The sequence below is a fragment of the Chenopodium album genome, chromosome 24 (assembly GCF_948465745.1).
Source record: "Chenopodium album chromosome 24, dcCheAlbu1.1, whole genome shotgun sequence".
NCBI classification, from domain to species: domain Eukaryota; kingdom Viridiplantae; phylum Streptophyta; class Magnoliopsida; order Caryophyllales; family Amaranthaceae; genus Chenopodium; species Chenopodium album.
This window is the reverse complement of record NC_137857.1, coordinates 16,058,878-16,084,806: the sequence shown is the minus strand read 5'-3', so window position 1 is coordinate 16,084,806 and position 25,929 is coordinate 16,058,878. Positions and strand designations below refer to the sequence as shown.

Genomic DNA, 25,929 nt, shown 5'->3' with positions numbered 1-25,929 from the left:
TATCCTGCATGTAGCAGGTTTGATTGGGCAGGAATGATAGAAATTATAAACTGTAAGTTCTTTATGTGCGAGTGTATAAGGCAAAACATAAGACAAATTTATAGGGCTCAACCTAGAGCTGGAAATCGTTCCGGGCTGTGCCGCCGCAGGCCAGAGGATGGGCGGGCTGTGCCGGGCCGTGCATATATTTAAAAAATTTACGAGTACTACTTACAAGGATCTAAGTATAGTATAGTAATTAAAAATCAGAATACATATGTCATATTATTATTACTTGAAAGATTGTTTAATTAAACTAAAGTCCAGACCGAGAGTAACGCTGAAAAAAATTAACAACATTCCAATCTAATGGAAGAATGATGATAAAAATCGTACAATTTATATTGGGTACGTTCTTCTTCTGACTATCTATCATCAGTATCGTCGTATTGTGCATAAGTACGATCTTGCAAGCGATTTTTGGCATCCAACCAATCCTTGAAACAAGTGTTTTGGGTTTTAGACTTGTTCTTTTATCATCTAAAACCCTTTGACGCAGTAAAAACTCTTCGGGGGTAAAAGAGGAGACTTGGATAGCGAAATTTTCATGTGCCATTGCCGCCAAAATTGGATGTTTGTGCTTTCCTCCAATCGAGGATGTTGTGTTTCTCTTCTTCATTCATGCCTTTAATGAAGTCGTAACTTAAGTACATTTGCAACCCCGAAACATCGCTTTGTGTTTTCCTAGACAATGATTCACTACCTGAAAACTTAGAAATTATGTTAGTAGCTTTTGCAAATAAACCAAATGCGGTCGTGTTTTAACTAGTACTCCCTTCGTTTTTAAATACTTGCTCAATTTCTCCATTTGCGGACTTTTAGGAGAAAATAATAAAATATGGAGGTAAAGGGGTTGTGGAAGAATAAAGAATTGTAGAAAGCAAAAGTAGTGGAGAGAATTGGAGGAGAGTGAATATATCTTGGGTCCACTAGGTGAGAGAAATTAATTAAATATTGTAAAAGCTTTCCAAATAAGGAAATGGAGCAAGTATTTAAAAACGGCCGCAAATGAAAAATGGAGCAAGTATTTAAACGCAGAGGGAGTATTACACTTTTTTTTTCCTTACAAATATCTACATTTTAATATTCTATCTCTCTCATCTCATGGTCCACACCCAAACCCACTACTTTTTATTTATTTTTATTTCTTTCCTCTCACATTCATTACTTTTCAATAAATTATTAACCCTAGTAACCCTACTATATTTCTTATTCAATTTTTAATACTCCAAATATCCCATGTACCTCTTATTTTATTTAAGTCAATTAATTTACCTAAAACTATGTGCGGGTCACAGTGCAACACTTATTAAAACACGGAGGGAGTAATAATAAAAAGAACCATAATAATATAATGAACTTTAAATACTAAATATAAAAATATTATAAATAATAAAGTTATTTAAACAACATATCGATTTTTTTTAAAAAATTGAAGGGCTGGCCCGCCGTGCTGTGGACTGGGGTGTGCAAGTTGATGGCCCGGCCCAGACCGACCCGCTACCACCCAGGCCGGGCATGGCAGTCCCATTGTCTAGCCTGAGCAGGCATAGCCTGGCACGATTTCCACCTGTAATGCTAATGTATGTAGAAAAGGTCAATGCTGTATGCCTGTAATTGATTGTTATCTATTATGGTAGAGTACTAGACCTCTATCTTTGCGACGTCTAAGTGGTAAAAATTCTCTCATTCTGAAAAAAAATATTATTGGAAGAGTTGCTTGCATCTTGAGCACTGTATCACAATAAGTTAAGCAAGATTTCTAACTTTGTTTATTCCCTACCTTGTAGTATTGACGCTTGCTAGGACTGACAGAAACTGACTGCTGATCTGACAATAGCAAGAGGGCTCAATGTTTTTGTTTTGGCTGTAAAATAGATGTACTGTTGGTTGGACTATTTATGTAGCATTGTGCATTGATTTAGTTGCCAAATAGTATGAGCACCACATTTAATGTTTCCTCATTCACTCCTTTGTATGGTTGTCTCTTAGATGGACACATCTTCACTTTAAAGGTCTGATTGTGAGTATCTAACAATATATTCTTATAACAGAATTACACAGGGGATCGCCTTAATTTTGGTTTGGCAGCTGAACAAGCAAAATCTGAAGGTTACAAAGTCGAGGTACATGACTAATATTTCTCGTCTATGTAATATTTTAACAAGAATTATCTGATGGGTTATACTTTTGCTTTGTAGATGGTCATAGTAGGAGATGATTGTGCTTTACCTCCTAGAGGGATAGCTGGGCGTCGAGGTTTGGCGGGAACTATTTTCGTTCATAAGGTTGTTTCTGAGTTTCTTTCTCCTGATTGTGCACTTGTTGGGAGTCTTTTTTACATACATAAGGGTTCTGTTGTATTCTCTAGTAGTACCTTCTTTGCCACTTCTATAAGGCTCATAGTAGCTATTCCACTTCATGGACGAAAATGAGAATGAGAATGAAGTGCACTGGATTTGGTTTTGGTGTAAGTCTACACCAAGTGTCTTGTTTTTCAGGCAAACAGGTTTATGTAAGATGGTAGTCATGAGACTTACACATTTGTACTTATGGAGTGATGGGTAATGGATTGACGTAAGATAAAATGTTTTGAAAATTTCCCTTCTGGCTAGAGCTAAGTGAAATTATCCTGAATCTCTATTTATCTCTGAGAAGTTTTGAAATTACAAGAACATAATGCTGCATAACCATCAAATTGACCTTAAACATGAATGCAACATTGAAATTGACAAGAATGGAACTTATATGCTATGATGTGTAGGAATTTTTGAACATAGAGTTATTATGTCGCATAGATTGGATGTAACAGGGATAGGAAATGTATGATCCAATAGTCAAGATATTGCCATAGTGGCACACCTGAAAATAGCAAGACTTAGGAGTAACTAGACAAGGGAGCAGTGTTGGGTCTTGGCCTAAAATAAGAGGGGCTGAGAGTTGAATCTCTCAACACTTAGTCAAAATTAATAATTATGCAGCAACATTTTACAAGTAAAATAGGGTTATTTAAGTTGAATAACTAGTATATTCTCATCCTAGACAGGTGAATATGATCAACAAAATAGAGAGTTCCCTCTGAGTTTTTCCTTGGCAGGGTTTTGTCTAGTCTCTTTCTAGGTTTTCCTTCTTTGGAAGGTTGTTACGGCTACCTAAGGTTTTCTTTTCTGGAAATTTTGTTGTTTTCTTCCCTTTTTCTTGTCTTTTCCCCACCCAATCATGTCATTGAAACTTGGGAGTTCTGCTAGTGGATCTGTTGTACCTTTTTTCTCAGAGGTATATACGTCACAAATTATTGAAAAAACCATCCAAAATCTTGAAAACCCTAATACTGAAATCAATGAAAAATCTGAAGATGATGAGGCTGTGGAATGGTGCAACGCTCGTGGTGGTTTCACAACAAGATTAAGAGTCGAATGATTGTGTTTGATTAATTAAGCTAAAAGTTCGTACAGTTCAATGGCTTTAGGCCATTACTCTCCACTTACAATACACAATTTTCTGGATACTTTTCGCATACAAACTCCTACTATTTGTATTACTACTACTCTCTAAGAATTGGCAAAACAAAGCCTTAATTGGTAGTGGTACTTTTCTTGTCTTCTTTCCCTTTTTGCATAATAGCAACAATTAGCTAAAGCTAGCTGTCTCCCCTGTTCCCAAACGGTTCTCTGCTTCCTCTTCCTCTTGTGCTGGCCCATGCTTGGTGTTGTGACTGTTCCCTTGCGCCTGTGATAGGTAAGTGTCACGGGTGGTGGAAATGGGTTCATTGCAAATGGGTTGTGGATGAAGAGGCGGATGATGATGCCCGAATTGAACTTGGACTTGTTGGCAAGATCTGGACCCAGCGCCATGTGAATGAAAATGCTTTCATGTCAACTATGTAGAATGTTTGGCAACTGAAATATGGTCTGGACATAAGTAATATTGGCAAAAACCGATTCGTATTCCAATTTCACCATTGGAAAGATAAACAAAGGGTTCTTGATGGCCAACCTTGGCACTTTGATAGACACACAATCGTTCTTGGAGAAATGGAAGAGTCGGACTAGCCCCTTGATGTCAAACTGGAGGAGCTTCCAATGTGGGTAAGGATCTATAACTTACCTTTCAAGGGTAGACTGAATTCGACAAATGTTGAATCAATTGGAAATAAAGTAGGGAAATTTGTGAAGATTGATAATAATGGGATTAGTGGCATTGATAAAATCTATAAGATTGAGAATTGGTGTTAATGTTACAAAGCCTTTACTTCAAAAAATTAAGGCGAAGATGGGGGGGGGGGGTGTGGATGAATTTTTTGAAGTTAAATATGAAAAACCACCTCTCTTCTACTTTTGTTGTGGTATGATTGGTCATGGTCTTAAGGAATGTGATAAATGTCGAGATGATGAGGAGCCAAAAATTGAGTATGGTGCTTGGCTTAAAGCATCACCATGGAAGCATAATAAGGAGGATGAGAACAGTGGTGTGACTGATAGAATGAAACCTTAGTGTGCAAAAAATTTGTTTGTTACAAGACCGAAAATCAGAAAGAATGTGATTCCTGAAGAGAAGATTGGAGAAGTTATGGATAAACTATCGTCATGTGCTATCTCCAGAAATAGTGAGGAGGAGAAACAAGCTGCTGAACATCAGAATTTGGGGGACGAGTGTCATGAAGTAGTTTTGGTCAATGTGGAAGCGAATAAAAATGATATGCTTCCTGGTAATTTCAATTGACTCAAGCTGGCAATTTCAATACAAAAAAAGATGACAAAATCCGGAAGAAATTCAAAAGAATCCCTAGGAACCAGTCTGGTTGCCCTGCTCATAATGATGCTCTAACTGGCTCGATAAGAAAAGATAGAGAGGCTTTGAGAGAAGAGGAAGACCCAATGCAGATGGATGATTCCATATCCATTAAAAAAAGAATCCTGTAGATCAGTGAGACAAAAGACTTGATCAACAACAAGATGGCGAGCCCCACTAATAGGGCTCTTGGTGAACTATGAAGCACATCCTCTCGTAGAACTGCCGAGGTTTGGGGAGCCCTCGTGCAGTCAATGCGCTTAGGCGTATAGTGATTACTGAAAATCCCAGCCGGTTGTTCGTGCAAGAAACCAAAATGAGTGTGAGGGAAATGGTTTTGTAGTTTGTTGGCAGTAGGTGTGAAGGAGATGGGAGAGGGAGAAGGGGTGGTGTTGCTTTGCTCTGGAAGGATGATTGGAAAGTTAGTATCAACTCTTTTTCTAGTAATCACATTGACGCTTTTGTTGTTGATGATGATAGGAGGTGGAGATTCACGGGTATTTATGGGTTTTATGGCTTTCCTGATGACACTCATAAACATCTCAGTGGCTCTCTTATTGAATCACTTAGAAGAGATGATGGACTTTCGTGGCTATGTGGGAGGGGGGGGGGGGGGGAGTTTCAATTTGATGCTCTGGTCGGCCAAAAAGATGGGAGGCACTTTCTTTAACTACAACAATGCTGCCATTTTCAGAAGAGTTGTTGATGTTTGTGGTTTCTAGGACTTGGGCTTCATTGGACATCAATTCACTTGGAACAACAAAAGAGGGGATATGGACAATATATAAAAATGTCTCGATAGATTTCTTGCCACGTCTGATTGGAAGGATATGTACCCAGGTGCTTTTGTGACTCATTTGGAGAAACGTAAGTCAGACCATCTCCCTTTGATTTTGTGTTTGAAGGATCGTGTGAACTATGTGGCGGAGGGATGCTAGTTGTGCAGTGATCATTGAGGAGGCTTGGGAACATGGTAATAATGTCACGGCTAATCTAACTCGTTCTGCCAAGATGCTGGGATCCTGGAGCAAAAATACTTTCGGTTGTCTTGGCAGGGAGCTACCCGCGTGTAGACAGCAAATGGCGAGCCTTATGGAAGCGGAGCAAACTTTTGAAGTGCTTAGCCAAATGCGGGCTATTGACGAGATAATGGATGAGCTCGAAGAGAGAGAGGAAAAATAGTAGAAACAAAGAAGCAGACAAGATTGGCTCATGGGTGGTAATGAAAATACCAAATATTTTCATGCCAAAGCCAAACGTGTGAAGAGGAATAATATTGAAAGACTACGTGATGAAGCTGGAAACACTTATGAAGAGGAGGATCAAATTGCTGAAGTTTTGGTGCGCCATTTTGAGAATCTTTTTGGGGCTTCAAATGATGTGGATACTGCCCCTGTTATTGAAAAAGTCCAGCCCATGCTCTCGGATTCCATGATTAATATGCTCAAAGCCCCTTTAGAAGTGAGGAAGTCGTCGATGCCATTAAACACATGCACCTGACGAAAGCTCCCGGACCCGATGGAATTTGTGCTTTCTTTTTTCAAAAATTTTGGAACATTGTTGGCACGGATGTTGTGGATCATGTTTTGGGTATTCTTAATAATGGTGATGAAATTGGCTCTATGATCAAACTTATGTCGCTCTCATTCCGAAGAAAAAATTATGTGAGTCTCTTGTTGATTTTAGACCAATTAGCTTGCGCAATGTTATATACAAAATTGTGGCCAAGGTACTAGCAAATAGACTTAAAAAAGTTTTCCTTGATATTATTCATGAATCTCAAAGTGGTTTTGTTCCGGGAAGACTTATTACTGACAATATTTTGGTTGCTTATGAGTGTTTTCAGAGAAAAAATAAAAAAGGGAAAAAAGGTTACTTGGGTTTGAAGCTCGACATGAGCAAGGCTTATGATAGGGTGGAGTGATGTTTCCTTGAGCAAATGATGATTAAGTTGGGATTCCTGACTTGCTTTGTGGATTCAATTATGGAGTGTGTCCGTACTGCCTCTTTCTCCATTCGGGTTAATGGGCAGCCGTCTCGTGGGTTTCTTCCCTCTAGGGGCCTCCTCCTAGGGGACCCTCTCTCCCCTTTCTTGTTCATTCTATGTGCTGAAGGCCTTTCTACCCTTTTTGAGAGATGCTGAAAATAGGAAGATGATTCACGGTGTTAAAATTGGCAAGCATGTTGATCCCATTTCCCACTTATTTTTTGCGGATGACAGCTTACTATTTGTGAGGGCAAACGAGGAAGAGGTTGACAATGTGTTGGACACTCTTGCTACCTATGAGATTGCATCGGGACATAAACTGAATATGGATAAATCCGAGGTCTCTTTTAGCCAAAATATTGAGCTAGATAAGCAAAATATTCTTCAATCGAAGTTATCTTTTAAGGCCGTCGAGGGACATGAAAAATATCTTGGGATTCCTACCTACCTTGGGAGTTCTAAGAAATGGGTTTTTTCTATGATTTAGGATCGTGTTTGGAAAAAGTTGAAAGGGTGGAAAGAAGGCTTCTTGTCTCAAGCGGGAAGGGAAATTCTTATTAAAGCCGTGGCTCAAGCGATCCCAACTTATGCTATGTAATGTTTTAAAATCCCTGTTTGCATCTTAAACAAGATTGAAAGACTCTGCCGCAACTTCTTTTGGGGCCAAAGACAAGATGAACGCAAGATGACTTGGATTGCGTGGGAAAAGACCTTTGTGTCTAAAAAAGAAGGTGGTCTGGGAATTAGAAATCTGCAAGCCTTTAACAAGGCTCTTCTTGCTAAACAAGCATGGAGAATTCTGTCAAATACCCCCTCTCTCATGGTCAAAACGCTGAAGCAAAAATACTTCCCAAAGTGTGACTTTATGGATGCAAAGCTTAACTCGAATTCTAGCTACACTTGGCGCTCTTTATTGTCTGCAAGGGACCTTATTGAAAGGGGGGCTCGAAAAACCATTGTGAGTGGTTCCTCTACTGCTGTTTGGAGCGAACCTTGGATCCCTACATTGCCCTCTTTTCGACCTTTGCCCATGCAACCTCGCCGTGATGATAAACCCTCTCTGGTTAGTGAATTAATTGCTGACGGGGTGTGGTGTGCTGACACTTTAAACACTCATTTTCTGGCTTGGGAGGTGGAAGAGATCGTTAAAATCCCAATTGCTGATATGGTGGGCTGGATGTTTGGACGTGGCATCATACTAAAAACGGGGATTTTTCTGTCCGAAGTGCGTATCATGTGGAGATGAAGATGAAGTCTGCTGGTGTGGCCTCCTCATCCGTGACTAGTAGCCCTGGTGTGTGGAATTTGTTGTGGAATGCTAAAATTCCTCCAAAAATTAAATTGTTTGGCTGGCGTTCTTCACAACAGCATTGCTGTTCGTGATTCCCTCTCTAAACGTGGGATGTGCGTTGATGTTACTTGCCCTTGCTGTGGAGATGGTGTTGAGTCCCTGCTTCATGCTCTTTTCAACTGTCAGGATGCCCGTATGATTTGGTATGCCTCCCCTCTTCGCCTTGATGTGTCTAATTTACTCTCAAATTCTGTTTTTGAGTGCATTAGTTCTCTGATTTCTTTGTATAAAGAGAAGAGTTGGTGGGATTTGTTTTGGTGTATACTTTGGGGGATTTGGTTGAAAAGGAATGCTTGTGTTTGAGCAAAAAATTACAAAAGTGGAAAAGGTGTTTACGATTGTTGCTAGTCTTGTGGGTGAATTTGCTAAAGCCAATGAGGTTGCTGCCCATTCTGTCGGTCGCTCAGGGGCCTGCAACCAGTCCTGGTCCCCCCTGATGTGGGTGTTTATAAAATAAACGCTGATGCTGCTTGCTTTGGGGATAATTTGGTTGGTTTTGGGGCTGTAATGAGAGATTGGTTGGGGGATGTGATGGTTGCTACGTGCTGCTCAATGGTGGGTTCTTTCGAGATTGAAGTTGCGGAAGCAATGGCTGCTAGGTATGCTCTATCAATTGCTCTTGATGCTGGCCTCCGACATCTGATTTTGGAAGTGGATTGTCAAAGCCTCTACTTTAAGCTCGTGAAGGGAACTAGGTTCGCGTCTGTTGGTACTATAATTGAAGACATTCGTAAGCTTGCTAATCGCTGCTCCTTCTTATCTTTTAGTCATATTGGTAGGAAGGGTAATGGTGTAGCCCATAAACTTGCCAATCTTAGCAGATCTTTTAGTGAAATGAGGGTTTGGATTGAAGATGTCCCACCCTGCGTTTGTAATGCTGTTGCCTTCGATGTAACTTGAATTTCTTATTAATATATTTGATTGGGTTTGGAGTGTCAAAAAAAAAGTTTAATAACTAGTAGATCAAAATCATTTGCAGGGGGCTGGGCCCAACTAACCCCGGTAGAAGGACCCCCTCTACCAGGGAGAGATTGATTGTTTTTCAGCATTGTAATTAACAAATTCTATGTTAAATTTAGAAAATTTGGCAGGCTTCTGATTCCAGTACTGTCGTTCTTTCTGTAGCCACGTACATATTGTCCTGTATGCTGCCTTGTCCTGTCTCCAACTTTATTGGAGGCTAAGATTTAGAAGCCAGTCAAAGTTTCTGTTTAGGTTGCTAGTTTGGAGAATTCTATGTGTAAGAATTTGCTTGCAGGATTGTTGGCCATTTATTGCATTTAATGAAAGATTATGAAATTATTTATTTTTACTTTGGATGAGGCTTTTTATTAAGGTGGAATTAGTTGGCTTTTCCCTCTTTCTTTTTGTCTTTTTCAAGAGAAGTATTGAGGACTTGAAAAAGGTGTGAGGTACACAAACTATGTGTCAATGTGCATGTTTTGCTATTTTATAGGTGTTCTGTTTAGAAAGGAATGATAAGATACTTGAGATTGGATGTGAATATATTGAAAAAATTCACAGCATTGGGTTAAGTTATGTTTACATATATAAGTTTATAAAGCATTCTTTGAACATATTATAACCTAATTTATCAATATAAAAGTGTGTAACATATTTGGCAAACAGAAAATTACAAAATATTATGTTTATAGACTATATAAATACTTACTAAAATATTTTTTTGTCTATTAAAACAAAAGAATGGATGTAACGGATTAAAAAAACGTTCTAATGCACGGTGAGTCACCATTACATAATGGATAACGCAGGGAGAAAGATGTGATTTTTGTCGTGGCGTTATATAGCCAGGTTTCGCTGATTGCCTAATCCAATATTCATGTATTTTTGTCACAGCGTTATATATAGCCGGGTTTGGCTGAACGGCAAATCCATACTTTGTTACTTAATGGTTGTTATATGACAGAATGACTGAGTTTTTATTCCATGGGTGGTTTATCTTGCTGTACTTATTTTAAAAGTGTTTGTGGGGCCTTTCATACATTTTATCTTATTTGTTTTGACACCTACCTGGTGTAGGTTGCTGGAGCGGCAGCTGCTGCTGGTTGCTCCCTTACTGAAGTTACAGCTGAAGCTAGAAGAGCATCTGAAATGGTTGGAACTATGGGTGTTGCATTATCTGTGTGCACCCTTCCTGGTCAAGTCAAATCAGACCGTTTGGGCCCTGCAAAAATGGAGCTTGGTCTTGGAATTGTAAGCCAATCCTTGAAATTGTGTAGTGCTGCTGTTATGTTGCTATGTGTGCTTTGTTTTGGCTTAATTATGGTGTGCACCTTACTTCTTTGATAGTCTTATTTAAAAAGTATGGCTGTCAAATCGGGTCTGTGGGCTGATCTCGGGTTGGGTCTACTACGAAATAGTTATGCAAGGTATAGTGTGTCCATGCAGATTGAAGGCGAGATCTAGTCTATTTGGGTCATTTCGTGTTTCTTTCCCTGGCAAAAGCCTAAAACTGCAAAAAGCTTAACATTTAGCTCTTCCAACCACCTCCTTTTTTCCCTACTTCATTTCTTTGAAATCATAAAAAGAAATTTAGGTTTAATATGCAAGGACAAAATTCTTAAATCCAAGGATGCTACATTCCTCAAGCTCTGAAAAGACATATCTGAAATCCTGATTTCATTCTTCTAGCAGCTCTGATAGCTCTTGTCAGACTCTTCAGTTGGCTCTGAAACCACATCATCTGCTTTCACACTTTCTGGAATAAGCCACCTTTGTCCGGTCTTCTCAAAACAATCCCAGCTTTGAATATTCCCAAAATAATCCCACCTTTGACATCAATCTTCTATTAACATGCCATGACCAGTTTTGATGGGTTGTACCTGTTGGAGAGGGTAACATGTCACGTGTTGATTTTCTATTGGTCAAATTATTTTAAAAAAATAAATAAAAAACTCCTTTTTCCCTCTCAGCATTCCCTTTCCCCGCTTCCTTCTATGGCTTCCCAGCGACCTTCCTCTTCCAAAGAAACACCGTATCAATGCCGCCCCACAAATTGACAACCACCATCAAACCATCTCGTCTCACGCCAATGACAAACCAACAGCACCAAAATCCCGACCCCCATATCACGAGCAAGTTAACCCCAATTATGAAAAAAAAAAAAAAATTGTACTCCGTATATATTTTTGGAGCTTTTGCCTTCAATTGTTCTAAATTATCTCCTCAGCAACTAAAAAATTTATTTTGGATGAATTGTATGATAAATTTAATTTTGAGTGATTTGATAGAGGGGATGAGTGCAGCAGCAACTTAGGGCTTCTTGGTATTTATGCATCCAGTAAGGAGTAGTGGGTTGCACAAGGGAGCATTGTTGTTGGTGGTGGTCGCAGCGAAGGGGTGACGAGTATTAGTGAGGAGGGGAGTTGGTGTGTGATGCGGATTGGATGCGTGGGGTTGTTGTGGTTGACTAGGTGTGGGTTTTTTGGGGTGGTGGTGTTTGAGGATGGGATTATGTATGGGTTTGGAGGTGGGAATGGTGGGCAGTGGTAGGAATAAGAGGGTGGGGAGGTGTTCTAAGGTGTCGATGGTGGAGGTGGTGGTGTCAGTGTGGTTGGAGAGAAGAGAGATTAAAGAAAAAAGAGCAAGAAAAAAAATTTAAATAAAATAAAAATAACTTGTAAAACAGGTTGTAGGTTAAAAGGACCGTTAAAAGAAGACGGGGGTCAAAGGTGGGATTATTTCTAGATTAATCGAAGGTGGAATTGTTTTCGGATGTCAAGACAAAGGTGGGATTATTGTATTCCATTTTTCCTTTTTAAAATAGTGCTCATGGTTTTCCTTAGTATCCCCACATAATAGGCAACTCCCATCATTATCAGCCCCAAATTCTAAGTACTGTATCCCTCGTCTTAAGTCTGCTCTGAACAGCAAGCCAAGCTATAAACTTATGCTTATGAGCTACCTCTTTCTCCCAAACAAGATTGTCCGAGCTGCACCTTGGGAGATGAAGCCTGAAAACTTCATACATATTGCTGATCTTGTTATGGCAGTCAATTACACTCTTCATTTTTCTCCTTGATTGCACAAATTTGCTTCCAATACCAGCTTGTATCTTTACTAGGCTGATAATCCAACCAATTTTGAGTCCTCGGGTAGAATGAACCCTTTTCCCCAAATTCTCTTGCTGTTGAGTTATAGCCCAAACGTGCTTTGTCCACTTCGGTTTTTATTGGGTTGTCTTGGGTTGGGTAAGTTATTGACATCCCTATGGGAAATACTTACTTGGCTATTAATGATGTTGCCTATTACTTGGTGGACCAAGATTAAAAAAAAAATACAGCAGAAAGCTTAGGTTTGTTAGTTGTTACTGTTATGTGCTTATGTCTTGGCAGGCTCCTTTGACTGAAAATATTTTGTACAGAATTGCTGATATATTCAATATGCTGGTTTATCATTCTTTTTGTCTCATACAGATTTAATATTTAGTAAAAATTAAGGCAATACGAAATCTTATTATTTGAATACGCACTAAGCTAGTTTTATGTTTTTTACAGCATGGAGAACCTGGTGCTGCTGTGGCTGATTTGCAACCTGTCGATGTGGTTGTTGCTCATGTTCTTATGCAAATATTATCACCGGTATGTCTCTGCAAATGGAAATGTTTAAGCTTCAATTCTCTCTTTCTTGTGGCCATGGCCCCATGGGTGATCAACCTCCTTTTTTTAATTTTATTATTTTTATATTTTATGTTTTTTGTTGAATTGTCGTGACACATGATGCAATTATTGCTCCTGACCTCTAATTTCTGACTCCTTTGTGAATGCTAGATTAAGTACGGAACTACAGAGAGAGAGAAAAAAAAATGAAATTTCAATAATCTGTTCATTCTCTTCTTTTTGTTGAATCTTTATAGGATTAGCTAAACTTGGCTTTTTTGGGTGAAATTTTGCATCATAACGTGAGAGCTTATTTGGCTATAACCCTCTGCTTCTAAATGGGCACCACCAGGGTTACTCGGACTTGGGTACGACAAACTGGAATTTGAATACACGGGGACCCTATCCTAACACACACAGGTACGGGGATGGGAAAATATGAATGGGAAAAAAGGAAATAGAAGTCAACTAACATCTGCTGACGTACATCAACTAATAACTGAAAGCCTCAAACACAAAAAAAAAAAAAAAAAAAAATCATAAAATGAAAGAAGATTGTTTCAAAAAAGGGGAAAAAACATTACAGAGGAGATTAGAAGACCAGCGTGGCTTCCTTGATTGGCGCCAAAAATGCATCCTTATGTTCGGTATTGTACATTTAACAAAAGTACCAGTTTTGAAATCCTAAATTATTGCTCCTCCTTGAAATAATTCATCCAATATGAATAAGTAAGCATTGGTAAGCCAATTGGCCTCTTCAGTTTTCCCTCTCTCCGCGGATCCGGTATAGAATCCTGGATCCTTGTCGCGTCGGGTTGACCCGACCGAGTATGAGCCAAAAATGGCCGTGTCGAAGTAACATAAGACCTCTGTTTTTTTTTTTTTTTTTTCTTCCTTTGGTTCATTTTTATCTTCTTGATTCCAATGCAAGTGGAATGTAATATTTAATTGAGTTTTCAGTACTTCAAAATATAAACATGTGTGATCGTGTTAGATTAATTTTTATTTTTGGCTTTTAATCATGTATTTTTATGATTTTTTAAAATGATATTTTATTATATTAAAGTATAATATTGCTTTTAAAACTATGTAAATTGCAAATAGGACAAATTAAAAAAATAAAAAATGAGAGTACTTATAGATGGTATTGAGATGTAGTATAGGAGCATAAAATTCATAAACATGGTTAATATTGGGGTATCCAATAGATAATAAACAAATTTCACAATAATTCAATGAGATTTTTGTATTTTTTGGAAATTTTTGTTTAGTTGACATGTCATCTTTTTGTGTAAGTTTTGTATTGTAAGATGACAATTAGATCATCTCCATTGGTGAGACTCAACTTTGAGTATTGACATACAAAATGAGTTATTTTTTGTCTCTAATTGTGATACCCAATGTATAAAAAAGGCGCGTTGAGGCAAGAAGGGTTATGCCTAGGTGCGCCAAAGTGCGCCTCTTTGAAGTGAGGTGCACTGTAAAAAAATTGGCAGAAATTTGCTTCAGGTGCGCCTAACCCAATGCGCCTCCCCAAACCAAGTTAAGCGCTTACCATGGTTCTCTCGGCCGTACCGTTGCGTATCAGCCAAGATGTAACGGAATTTCAACTCAACGTTCCGACATTTACCAAGTCAGCACGCTGTTTTTAAAAACCCCACAATATCGGCCGATACGAGTGTTTTGATACAAATCGCGGACACATCACACGTTAGCGGTGGAAAATCGATGAAAAATATCCAATATTTAAGCTTTTTGAGAATTTTCATCACATTTTCGATGAGGTTTGTGATTTCTCCATGAAAGCTGATCACTTTTTCGGCAAGTCACTTTTTGAATAAAAGAGTTTTCTTTTAATAATATTTTAGTGGAACATTACTTTTCCTTTGAAACTTGAACCTTGACCGGTTGACCCCACCACCTTTTTTATTCCCCTCTTTTATTTTTTTTTTTCACCACCCCTTACTTTCACCTTTTCAATTATTTTACATTTTTTTTTAAATCCTGCTTTTCTATTAAGGAGTATTTTTTGGTTTTTTTCATTTTTTTCTAAAGCATTTCAATTACTAGTTTAGTACAGTACAAACTACAAACTTACAAAGAATATAAGATTTTTACAAATTATGAAAAGAAAAACTTAGATATTAAAATTAAAATTTATGTCGTGTCAACTGCGATGCGTTCGCAATCAACGCAACAATTCTGTTACCGAATTACCGTTACCGTTTCCGCGATTGCGACCACAACCGCATTTTCAAACCATGGCGCTTACCCCATTTCGCCATGCGCCTAGGCGCGCCTTTTCAAACACTGGTGATTCCAATTCTCAATTTAACAACCCATGTGAAGTATAATTTTCTAATGGTGAGGCTATCTAAAGTATACTAATGTCACTTTCAATTTATGACCTACCAAATCCCTATTAAAGGTTTTTTTAAAAAAAATAAAAAAAATAAAACTTAAATAAAATACAAATATATTATAATATTGATAAAAGACCTATACTTTTTATCAAATAAGACTCAAAGTTGAGTATCTAAAATTAGCATCTTTTTTGGAGTTGCTAAGTTTAGATACCTATCATTTGCAAAAAATACTCTCTCTCCTAAATAAACTCCTTCAAGTCTCGCCATTGGATTATCCCCTTCTTTATCCCAAATGAAATAAACAATCCCCCCCCCCTCTCCTCCGTACTCACTCTTTCTCATCTATGCTTCTTTCATCAATTCATTACTCCTTGTTGTTTTTCTCTCTCCAAAATTATCAAACAACTATGATTGAAACTTACTTCGTATCAATTATAAAACATCATTGCCCCTCGATTATTTGCAAATTAATGGAAAGAATTTCTCTCTTTCTCTCTCTCTCTCTTTTTTTGTTTATATATCCATCTCATCTACACCTTTGCCACGCATTATAAAGAAGCCAAAAATCATTCACGAAAAAGTTTCCTATTTTATACAGTGATTAATAATTGAAACATTATGGAAATATTTGAAAAACAAAAAAAATTAAAGGATTTGCTTGAATGATAAAAAGTAGCCATTGTTAAGTCTTGAGCTTTGTTTGACTTTGGCATTAGCTGAGGCGCAAGGTGATAGGGGTAAGCGCTTTTTTTGGCCTGGCCGAGGAGATTTTGAGGCGCACCTGAAGCATAATCCTGCCAATTTTTTTCAATTATTTATATAGCTCGCCTCACTTCAATGAGGCAGGCGCACTGAGGCGCGCCTTGAGCTATTTTATACATTGGTGGAATGTAATGTCTGGTGAAGTCTTGTTGATGTGTATGGGGAGTGCTGGGTTTTCACTTTCACTGTTTTGGAGCTGCTGCATATTTGTTTTGTAACCTTTGGCCTTTGGGAGTTCGGTTTTGAAAAGCTTGCCTTGGTTGCTTTTAAGGCTGAGGTAATGGACGGGGATAAGGTCTAAGAATGAGCAAAAAAGTTCAGATCAAGTCCTACCAGGCTTAGTTGTGAATTTGTAATATGTGGCTGGGATCTATAGATGCATTTGGGAAGTGTAGGGTAATACTTATTGTGTGTCTGTTTGCTAAGGCTGATGGGGAATTTTAAAAATTACTTGGCTGGAAAAATTCACCTTAAATCGTTTATTATCAATTTTTTTTTCCTTAATTAGATGGATCAAAATCAGAAATCTAAGTTTGTTATTTCTCGCTGGACATTGGAATAAGATTTGCATATCTTTTCTGGTCCTCTCAATCATGTACGAAGTACCTTATTGGGCTATGAGAGATTGAGAGTTACTCAATTTCAGAGATTTAGAGAAACTGGGTCTTTGTTACTTTTTGCTGTTTACTGAGAACAGCACATTCTGACAATCATATAATCATAATTTTCATTCATCGTATATAAAAAAAAGCTTAAAAAAAAAAAGAAAAAACCTGAGTATGTGCAACTTTCATCAAATGGGTTGTGGAAGAGCTGACTAGTGACTAGTATCTTGTAGGGTGTGATGTGTTTTTGCTTATGTGGGTAGGAATGGCAACGGACCGGACTTGGACCGGACTAGGGTCGGACTGGGTAGGATCCAACTCCGATCCGCCACACAATTGGACCTAAAATCCGAATCCAACTCCAAGTCTGACTCCCAAGTAACCGAGCTTCGAATCCGACTCCGGTAACTTCCGCAACCTCTGGGTCCGACCCAAATCCGAGGGGTTTAGGATACAATATTCCACTTTTTCATAAATCTAAATCATTGAAGACTCTACATACATGTATAATTGCGAACAAACTTTTAATCGAATTATATACTATATATATTTTGAATTGATATATGTTTCAAAACTAGATCTACAATTGATAAGAACAGTCTGCAGATTTGTACTAATACATGCATAGCTAGTTAGCTACACATAATAATAATACGAACCAAATTTAGTTTCTTCGATTGATAAGAAATGAGAGCAATAGACTGATGAAATAAAACCATAGCAATAGATTTGAATTTTGAGGAGAGAGAAAGATGAATAAAAGAGAAGATGATTAGAGCAGGGAAGGAAAAGAAAGAGGCGGAAATATTTAGAGTTATGGGCTTTTGGTTCTTTAAATGGCCCACAAAAAAACTACACTAAACCTACTTCGTATAATTGTATTACATATATAGTGGGTCGGACTTGGATTTGGGTTGGGTCCATCGGACCTCAAGCAGAATCTGAGTCCGATCCGACTCCATTCGGACTCTAACTATTTTAATCGGATTCGGATTCGGATTTTTCTTTTTCGGATTTGGATCGGACTTTTTTCTTCGGATCGGATCGGACTTGAATTGAATTTGGATTAAATTGCCATCCCTATATGTGGGTGGTCCATTTGATTTTGAGAAAAATGTTATTATTCTCTTTTAATTGTCTCTGCCTGGTTATCTAAAATTCTTATGCCTATAAGTGGGATTCTTAAGTGATTCTTCCTTACGGAGCTTAAAAAAACGGGGAACACGTAATTAATTATTTTTCCCCTTTTTTATTACCACTTATCCTAGTGACACTTTGCTTCTGAAGCTATGTATGTCTTTCTTTCTAAGGTGATGCATTAGTCTTTTGTTAGTAGTTTTAAGATATTGTTTGATAAACTTGTGTAGAACATGTTCATTGGTCTTGGAATTCAGTTATTATCATTTTATTTCACTTTACCTATGACTTTGGGGTCCTTGGGGAAGCCCTGTAGAAGTTCAATGAAATGATGACCTTCACATGGTATTTTGCTTCAAACTTGTAGTGGGCCTGTTTATTGTATCTTTTCCTGCATATCTTATCTTGCCTCATCATAGACTTTTCATTGCAGGAAACTAATTACGTGCCTATTGAACGCGGAAATAATGTAGTCCTCATGATTAATGGGTAGGTTCATGGGCCTTTGGTTGTTTGAAGTGTTTTAACTGTTTGTGCTGTATATGTCATCTACAATCTCAATAAAAATTTGGGTATTGATAGATTTGATATTCCATGTATAAGTCTTTGTTCTTTCTACCTTAATTAACGAATTTTCACGAAAATACTAGTTAAGAGGAGCTTAGGAATGTCCATCTTTCAGACAATGTTACTGATCTATTGGGGGTATGTGGTGTGGATTTTATTTTATTTGTTAAAAATTATAATTATTTGCTATATTTCTTTTAAAGACAATTTTAGCGTGACTTATTCTGCTTTTATTAATCTGTGAATAAATGAATACTATCCTAATTAACACTATTATAGAGATATCTGCTGAGAGGTTTGTTTAACGTGGAACCTCATTGTGCTCGTCACATTTATGATAGCTAGTCCCTTGCATATTGCTTTCTAGATTTTGTCTACTTCACGGAGACAGGAACACTCGTTTAATGTTTTGAAAGCATTGATGATGTTGTGATGTTATTTTTGTTGTTGTTGCATTACATTTTGTGAAACTGTTCTTTATGTCACAGGTTGGGTGCCACTCCTGTGATGGAACTGATGGTTGCTGCAGGAAAAGCTGTTCCTAGGTTGCAGTTGGAACATGGACTTGCTGTTGATCGAGTGTATACTGGTTCTTTTATGACTTCCCTTGACATGGCAGGTAGGTTCCTATTGAAGCAAAGGAGTATTTTATTTGGGTAATTGTTTTGTGGTTGATTTTTTCAATGCTGCCAGGATTGTCAATTACTGTCATGAAGGTTGATGAAGGAATTCTGCAACGACTAGATGCTCCAACAAAGGCTCCAGCTTGGCCTGTTGGTGTGGATGGTAAGTGGTTTGACCTTTAAGATAAAGACAGATATATATCTTTCGTTAATTTTCTTCTACTTGATTAGAAATCATTGTCAAAACCCACTAGCTGATTTGGCAATCAATAAATCAGGTCCTTTCCATGTAGTTCATTACATGTGGTTATTTTTCAGGTAACCGCCCACCTGCAAAGATTCCTGTCCCAGTTCCGCAATCTCCATTATTAAAGTGCAATGAGGTATGTCATGCTTCTTTAAGAAATTGAGTAGTGCCTGAGGATATAGGCTCCTCCTTGATGCTCCTGTCAGTGTTGGTTTGAATATATATTCCATTTTCTGGCAAATTACAATTGTCATGTGGTACGACTGTTGCATGTCTACCAAAATTAAACCTAACTCTAACCTTCTAGAAATGTAGTAGGGTAAGCTAGGGTCGATCCACAGAGAATTGGATTATCGAATTAATACTTGTGTAGGTTAGAAATCCCTGTTTTGACGATAATTTTAGAGAAAAATACTATGCACTAAACGAAATAATAAAACTAGCTAAGAGATTAACAAATCAAATATAATGAAATAGGGATTGGAAGATACATTGCATTGGAGTATCAATTATTGTTCATTGAATTATACGAATCACGTTTATTTCTTAATGTTAACCGATGAACACTAACAAGTATTCGAAACTTCCCTTAATTGCAAATAAACCAAACAAGCTCTCGGTGTATTGTCTAACTAACTAATGATCTAGAACAAGCTCTCTAGACTCGATCAATTTGCTACATTATAACAAGAAAGTAGTTAACTTAAGCCACAAATCTCACAAGCTCGGATTTTTGCAACTCAAAGGGCTGATAATCTTAGGTATTACGACAAGTTTTAATCACCAATCAAATACCTAATCACTACTAATGGTATCAAGTAGGACAATTACGGATCACAAGTTAATACTCTAGCAATTAAACTAGCAAATTACACTAAAGATGGCCAGTCTCAAATATAATTAACTAGTTGGTAATATTCAAATGGATTATCAAAACCAATTAAGAAATAAGCATAATACCCAAGAATCATAACATATCTATTCTCACAATACAATAATGCAATGCATAATTTATCTTCCTACCCATAAGAAGATTAGCCTAACATACTAGAGGTTATCATAATAGAACACAAATAATTCATAGTCAAACTACTTAAAAAGCAAGAGTAGAAATATATACTGGAAATTATATCAAGCAATCAAAGTATAATACCTAAGAGATAATGACGCATTCAAGAACAAATTAAGAAAGCACCGACTTTATTATTTTTATTTTCTAAACAAAACTTCTACTACTAATCCAAAGTAAAAACAAGTCTCACAATTAAATGTAAACAAAATATATATAATACCCGAAACTTCCAGTAGATGATCAGAGTAACCACTGAACCAAGTCACCTTGATTCGTTCGTCTACCTCCTCTATTCACTCGACATCCTACTCTCCGCCAAAAATTCAGATTATATTCCTCAATTTTTTGAAGAACCTTGCCCCGAATTTCTCCTCAAAAATACGGATATGAATTTCCCATGTATATCCATAGGAGTCTTCGATCCCTAGCAAACAAGAGTTTTTCACTCCAATAATCATCTAATTCCATCTCTATCTTTTCTATAGTGATGATTGATTCTCCCAAAAATCGCTCAATGGTTTAGTTTGTACCTTACCCGCAAGAACAGTGAGTGAAACTCTTAGTTTCCCTCTTTTCTTTTGAGTGACAAGGCCCACGTGGCTTTTTGCACTCAAACATCATTGGGAACAAATTCTTCTATGGACCTTTCATCTAGAAATAGGTGGACCGTGCCTATACTTTTGAACATTGAGTAAAAAGATCTTTACAATTTCAATTTTAGAACATTTAGTAAAAAAATCCGAACATCGCAATTCTTTTTTTTTTTAAAAAAAAAACCGAACATCGCAAATTTTGAACATTTCATTAAAATAGCTAAACAATTGTAATGTGTCACGCCTATACTTTTGAACATTTAGTAAAAACAACTGAACAATTGCAAATTTTGAACATTTAGTAAAAAAATCCAAGCATCGCAAATTTTGAATATTTAGTAAAAATGTTTGTACAATCGCAATGTACCACGCCTATACTTTTGAACATTTAGTAAAAAAAACTGAACAATTGAAATTTTGAACATTTAGTAAAGAAATTTAAACATCGCAAATTTTGAACGTTTCGTAAAAATATCTTAACAATTGCAATGAACCACGCCTATACTTTTGAACATTTAATTAAAAATCTGAACAATCACTTAGGTTTTAGCGAGAAATGAAGATTGTAGTGTAATTGGGCCTGTGGTACATCGCAAAATTTGAACATTTTGTAAAATATCTTAACAATTGCAATGTACCACGCCTATACTTTTGAATTTTTAGTTAAAAAAATCTAAACAATTATAAATTTTGAACATTAAGTAAAAAAACTGAACATCGCAAATTTGAACATTTAGTAAAAATATCTGAACAATCGCAATGTACCACGCTGAACATCACAAATTTTGATCCGGTGGGTATTGGTATGGGGTTCTCTCGACTTGTTCATGACTGTAATGGGTATGCTTCAAAGGTGTTTAAGGGCCCTTGTTGTGGTAATATGTTGTCTGAGTGGGGCAATGGTGAAAGTTAATTGTGATGCTCACTGTGGGGTTGTGTCGAAGGTAGGAGTGGTGATAAGGGACGTGAATGGGGCTGTTATTGCTGCAACTGGTTGGGCAGTGGATGTCACAGAGGCTGCTGCGTACAGGTTTGGTCTACTCTTGGCTAAACGACATGGTTTCCCTAGGGTGCATTTGGAAAGTGATTCTAGCTCGGTGGTTGCGGGTATCAAACGCATATCTAATGGACTTACTCTTTTTTTCCTTCTTATTATTGATATTGTCTCTCTTTCTTTGTCCTTTTGATACTTTTGTTTGTTCTCAATCTTCTCATGTAAAACGGGCTGGCTATACTTTAGCTCATATGGTAGGTAGGTGGGATACGAGAGATTGCGATGAGTTTGTATGTCTTGGTCCTTTCCCACAAAGCTTGTTGGCTTTGGCGGACATTGATCATATATAATTTTGCCGTTGCCGGTTTCCTAAATAAAAAATAATAAAAAAAAAAAATAAAAAAAAAAAAATCACAAATTTTGAACATTTAGTAAAAAAAATATCATCAATGCAAATTTTGAACAGTAAGTAAAATATTTGAACAATCGCCTAGGTTTTTATCGAGAAATGAAGTTTGTAGCAGGGTTCACAATAGACTTATTGATCATTGGGCTTAAAATATGTGACTTAATTCAGTCTTGTGAGCTTCGCTTCTTTTGATCCAAGCAGTGGCCAAATGCATTTTGCTACCATAATCTTCTTACCTACAAACAAATATATAAAAATAGTATCTCATGTCCAGCAAAGAAAATTCTTATAATACTTTTAAATTATTAAATGTCGATATAAAATCAAAAGTTTAATATATATAAATAATATACTTTTACGATCATTTCATCATGTCTAGGAAGGAATTCATAGAAGCTGTTTAAAATACACGAGTTATTGGAACTGTATCTTAAGTCCTTCCATATTTTATTTGATTTGTAGCAAGGGAGATGTTTAAACATTGTCATATTTGAATGGTCTTTTCGATTTTATAATTATATTATGGTCAGTGTCTTCACAATTTCCTATCTGGGATCCATTTTATTTTAGTATTCCCTCCGTCCCCTTTTGATAGTCCCTTATGGGCATTTTCATGGGAATTAATAAACACAAATAAGAATAGTAAAAGTACATTGAAAAAGTAAATTGACATTGGGTATGCAAAAAACTTGAAAGAGAAAGTAATATAAGTACATGGGAAAACAAAATTTACATGGGAAATTTAAATTTGCACAAATATTGTTGCAAATTGGAGGGAATTTTGGTAAAAAATTAATATTAATAGTTGTTGGAAAAATCAAAAGGGGTGAACATTTTGGGACTAAAATTTGCCCATAAGGGACTATCAAAAGGGGACGGAGGGAGTATTATTTTTCCAATTTCTTAAACTAACCTCCAGATTTTGGTGGCCTGATGCTCATTTATATGCAGCTTTATTTGTGAATTCTAGATTTCTAGGAGGCTCTGATGGCTATACCGTTGATCATAAGTTGCATATGTTGACCTGGAAGCTTTATAATTCTATTGTAATCCAAAGTTGATACATCACCTGGTAGAAAATTTAACAACTTTAATAGTGGATCATGTTCTTTTCTCTCTATACAGGCTGTACCCTGGCTCTTATACTGTTGCTTAACCTAACAAAACCAATCTCTTTGGGCCTCTGGCAGTTCCATTCTTGACCACCATGGACTTATGCTATAAACTAACTGCAGTCATCACTAGTGTGCTCTAGCTCATGCAGTGTTATCAACTGAAAGTATTTTAGCAAGCTATGTACCATGATTTCCAAATACCCGTTTTAATTTATCTATTTATGAAGCTAACTGCAGTTTTGATTCATCAGCTCTCTACTCGGCCACAAGAATTAAGTGAACAAGGTCATACTCTTGAGGTGGCTATTGAAGCTGCAGCCAGTGAATTGATCAATATGAGGGATGCTCTTAATGAATGGGATAGTAAAGTTGGTGATGGTGATTGTGGATCTACTGTATGTATTTCCTTCTTAATTTCTATGTATCTTACATCCTTGCAACTATGAGATGTACACCACACAGTTCTAATAACTTGAGTGTTCTAGATGTTTCGTGGAGCTTCTGCAATTTTAGAAGACATGAAAAAATAGTAAGTTACTTTTGACTTGCTTGAAATATCTTTTTTGTGTTACGAAGCTATAAGTGGTTCATATTTGATTTTCCTGCTGCTATTTTTCGCATTTCTTTTTGCTGTTTTATGCATTCATTGACGCCCTTTATCATGGAAGATTTAATCAGCTGCAGTATGATAGTTGGTATTTGTACTTCTATGCTTGGTGTTGTTACCCTACGATTTATTGTTGAGGAAACCAACTATGTATCAACTCTCTATTACTCGTAGCTCTTTAAGCCAATTCATATCATTTACGTATTTCCTCCAAAATTCAATATACCTTTGGTCCTTTCTCTTTTGAATTTAATTTGTTATTAATAAAAACTGTTATCATGAAAAGTTTATTAGAATTTTTTGCAAATTCTAACTTATTATATATTTTTTATTTTTATCTAGTTATCCTTTGAATGATGTGCCAGAGACTGTAAAGGAGATTGGATCTTCTATCAGAAGGGTCATGGGAGGGACAAGTGGTATCATGTATGGTAGTTTTCCCTTGTACTTATCTTAGCTTCCCCTTATCACCGCGACAAGTTCGTGTTTGTTTTTTGTTTTTTGTTTTCTTGGTCTCTCTAAGCACTGAGACTTGAGCTTTATTCTTGAAACAGATATGACATCCTCTTCAAGGCAGCATATGCTGAATTGAAGTCTACCAACCAGGGCACAGTTACATCTAAAGAATGTAAGATTGAAATCTGTTTAAATATGTCAATCATAGATATGAGTTCATTAACAACTGCTATTTATTAGGGGCGTCGGCACTTCAGGCTGCTATTGCTGCTGTGAGTAAGTATGGAGGGGCGAGTGCTGGCTACCGCACACTATTAGATGCTCTTATTCCAGCTTCAGAATTACTTCAAGAGGTTGGGTCTCTGTTGAATGTGTTCTCTTTGAACCATTAAAGTTAGATCCTTCCCTGCTGAACTAATGTTCTGTCATTACATGCAGAGACTAAATGCTGGGGATGATCCTGTCGATGCTTTTGTTCTCTCATCTGAAGCTGCTATTAGTGGTGCAATGTCTACTAAGGACATGCCTGCACAGGTTGTTTTCTCAAATGGCTTGATCTTTAAACCTTAAGCACACCAGGGTTGTTTAAAAAAAATTTAGAGGTTTTGTACTTATAAATTTATAATCATTTAAATGCCAGAAAAATTTGAGATTTTTTATAATTAAATCTTTCAATTTTTATTTCTTTTGTCCCACATTATTTTAAACTCTTATCACTACACATAGTTATAGGATCATAGTTGCTGTTGGGTTAGGATCATAGGATCAATTATTATTTTAATTGAAAAATCTATGTGATGAAAATTAGTGCGGTATTTCTATGGTTAATCTAACGGAAAAAGTGGGTGTGAAAAGGAGTTAGTGAACTTTGAAGAAACGTGGGAAATAATAGATAAATGCTATGATCATACCAAAAGGATGTGTTCAAAATATTGTGGGGCAAATTAAAGCTGAAAATTTTCAACCAATTGTTGAATGGACGGAGTAATATTTATGGAATTGAATTTAATGACTTGGTCCTTACTTTTTGTATTATTAAAAGTCTATTGTTTTTTAATTAAAGTAGCATTGGTCAAGAATTAAAGTCAACATCATTTTTGAGATAAATGTAATAATGTAGATATAAGACTGGTAAGATAGCTAAAGATGTTTGGTGTGTAAAAAATCTATTGGGTGTGAATGCAACTTCATGAAGGTAAGTCATGTAATTACATGTTGCATTAGGATTCTGACTATTAACCCCTTGAATGTTGCTATAGGATTGGAGTTTACTTGCAGAAAAAAATAAGATGTATTTAATAATTGTTAGGTTCCTAATCTTATTAGGTGTTGATTTTTTTGTTAGATTATTCTAGAATTATATTGCTTATAAAAAGAGACTTATATGCTGTTTTGTTTGTGAGTGATTGAGATTTTCAGTTTTAAAGTTTTGTGATATAACTCTTGAGAGTTTGTGAGACTCATACACAACCTAGTGATTATTTGGTTCAATGTTCAGTCTGTTTAATCAATTGGTGTTAGTTTATAGGTCCGTTTGACTCTAAATTAACATCTAAGGTTTTGTGAAGTCCATTTGACTTTGCAAGTTA

At 36.7% G+C, this 25,929-nt stretch overlaps 1 protein-coding gene across 2 annotated transcripts in view; it reads left to right on the top strand.

The window, feature by feature from the left end:
• LOC145610155 (putative 3,4-dihydroxy-2-butanone kinase) overlaps positions 1-25,929 on the top strand; it is a 34,900-nt gene that overhangs the window by 5,454 nt on the left and 3,517 nt on the right. For both annotated transcript variants that reach the window (XM_081665423.1, XM_081665422.1), the window contains 14 exons: positions 2,094-2,165; positions 2,241-2,327; positions 10,209-10,382; positions 12,686-12,769; positions 18,091-18,146; positions 18,713-18,843; positions 18,918-19,010; positions 19,166-19,230; positions 23,529-23,672; positions 23,763-23,806; positions 24,227-24,310; positions 24,439-24,512; positions 24,581-24,693; positions 24,779-24,874. In XM_081665423.1, the coding sequence (XP_081521549.1) occupies positions 2,094-2,165; positions 2,241-2,327; positions 10,209-10,382; positions 12,686-12,769; positions 18,091-18,146; positions 18,713-18,843; positions 18,918-19,010; positions 19,166-19,230; positions 23,529-23,672; positions 23,763-23,806; positions 24,227-24,310; positions 24,439-24,512; positions 24,581-24,693; positions 24,779-24,874 (1,317 nt within the window). The remainder of the gene's footprint in view (positions 1-2,093; positions 2,166-2,240; positions 2,328-10,208; positions 10,383-12,685; positions 12,770-18,090; positions 18,147-18,712; positions 18,844-18,917; positions 19,011-19,165; positions 19,231-23,528; positions 23,673-23,762; positions 23,807-24,226; positions 24,311-24,438; positions 24,513-24,580; positions 24,694-24,778; positions 24,875-25,929) is intronic.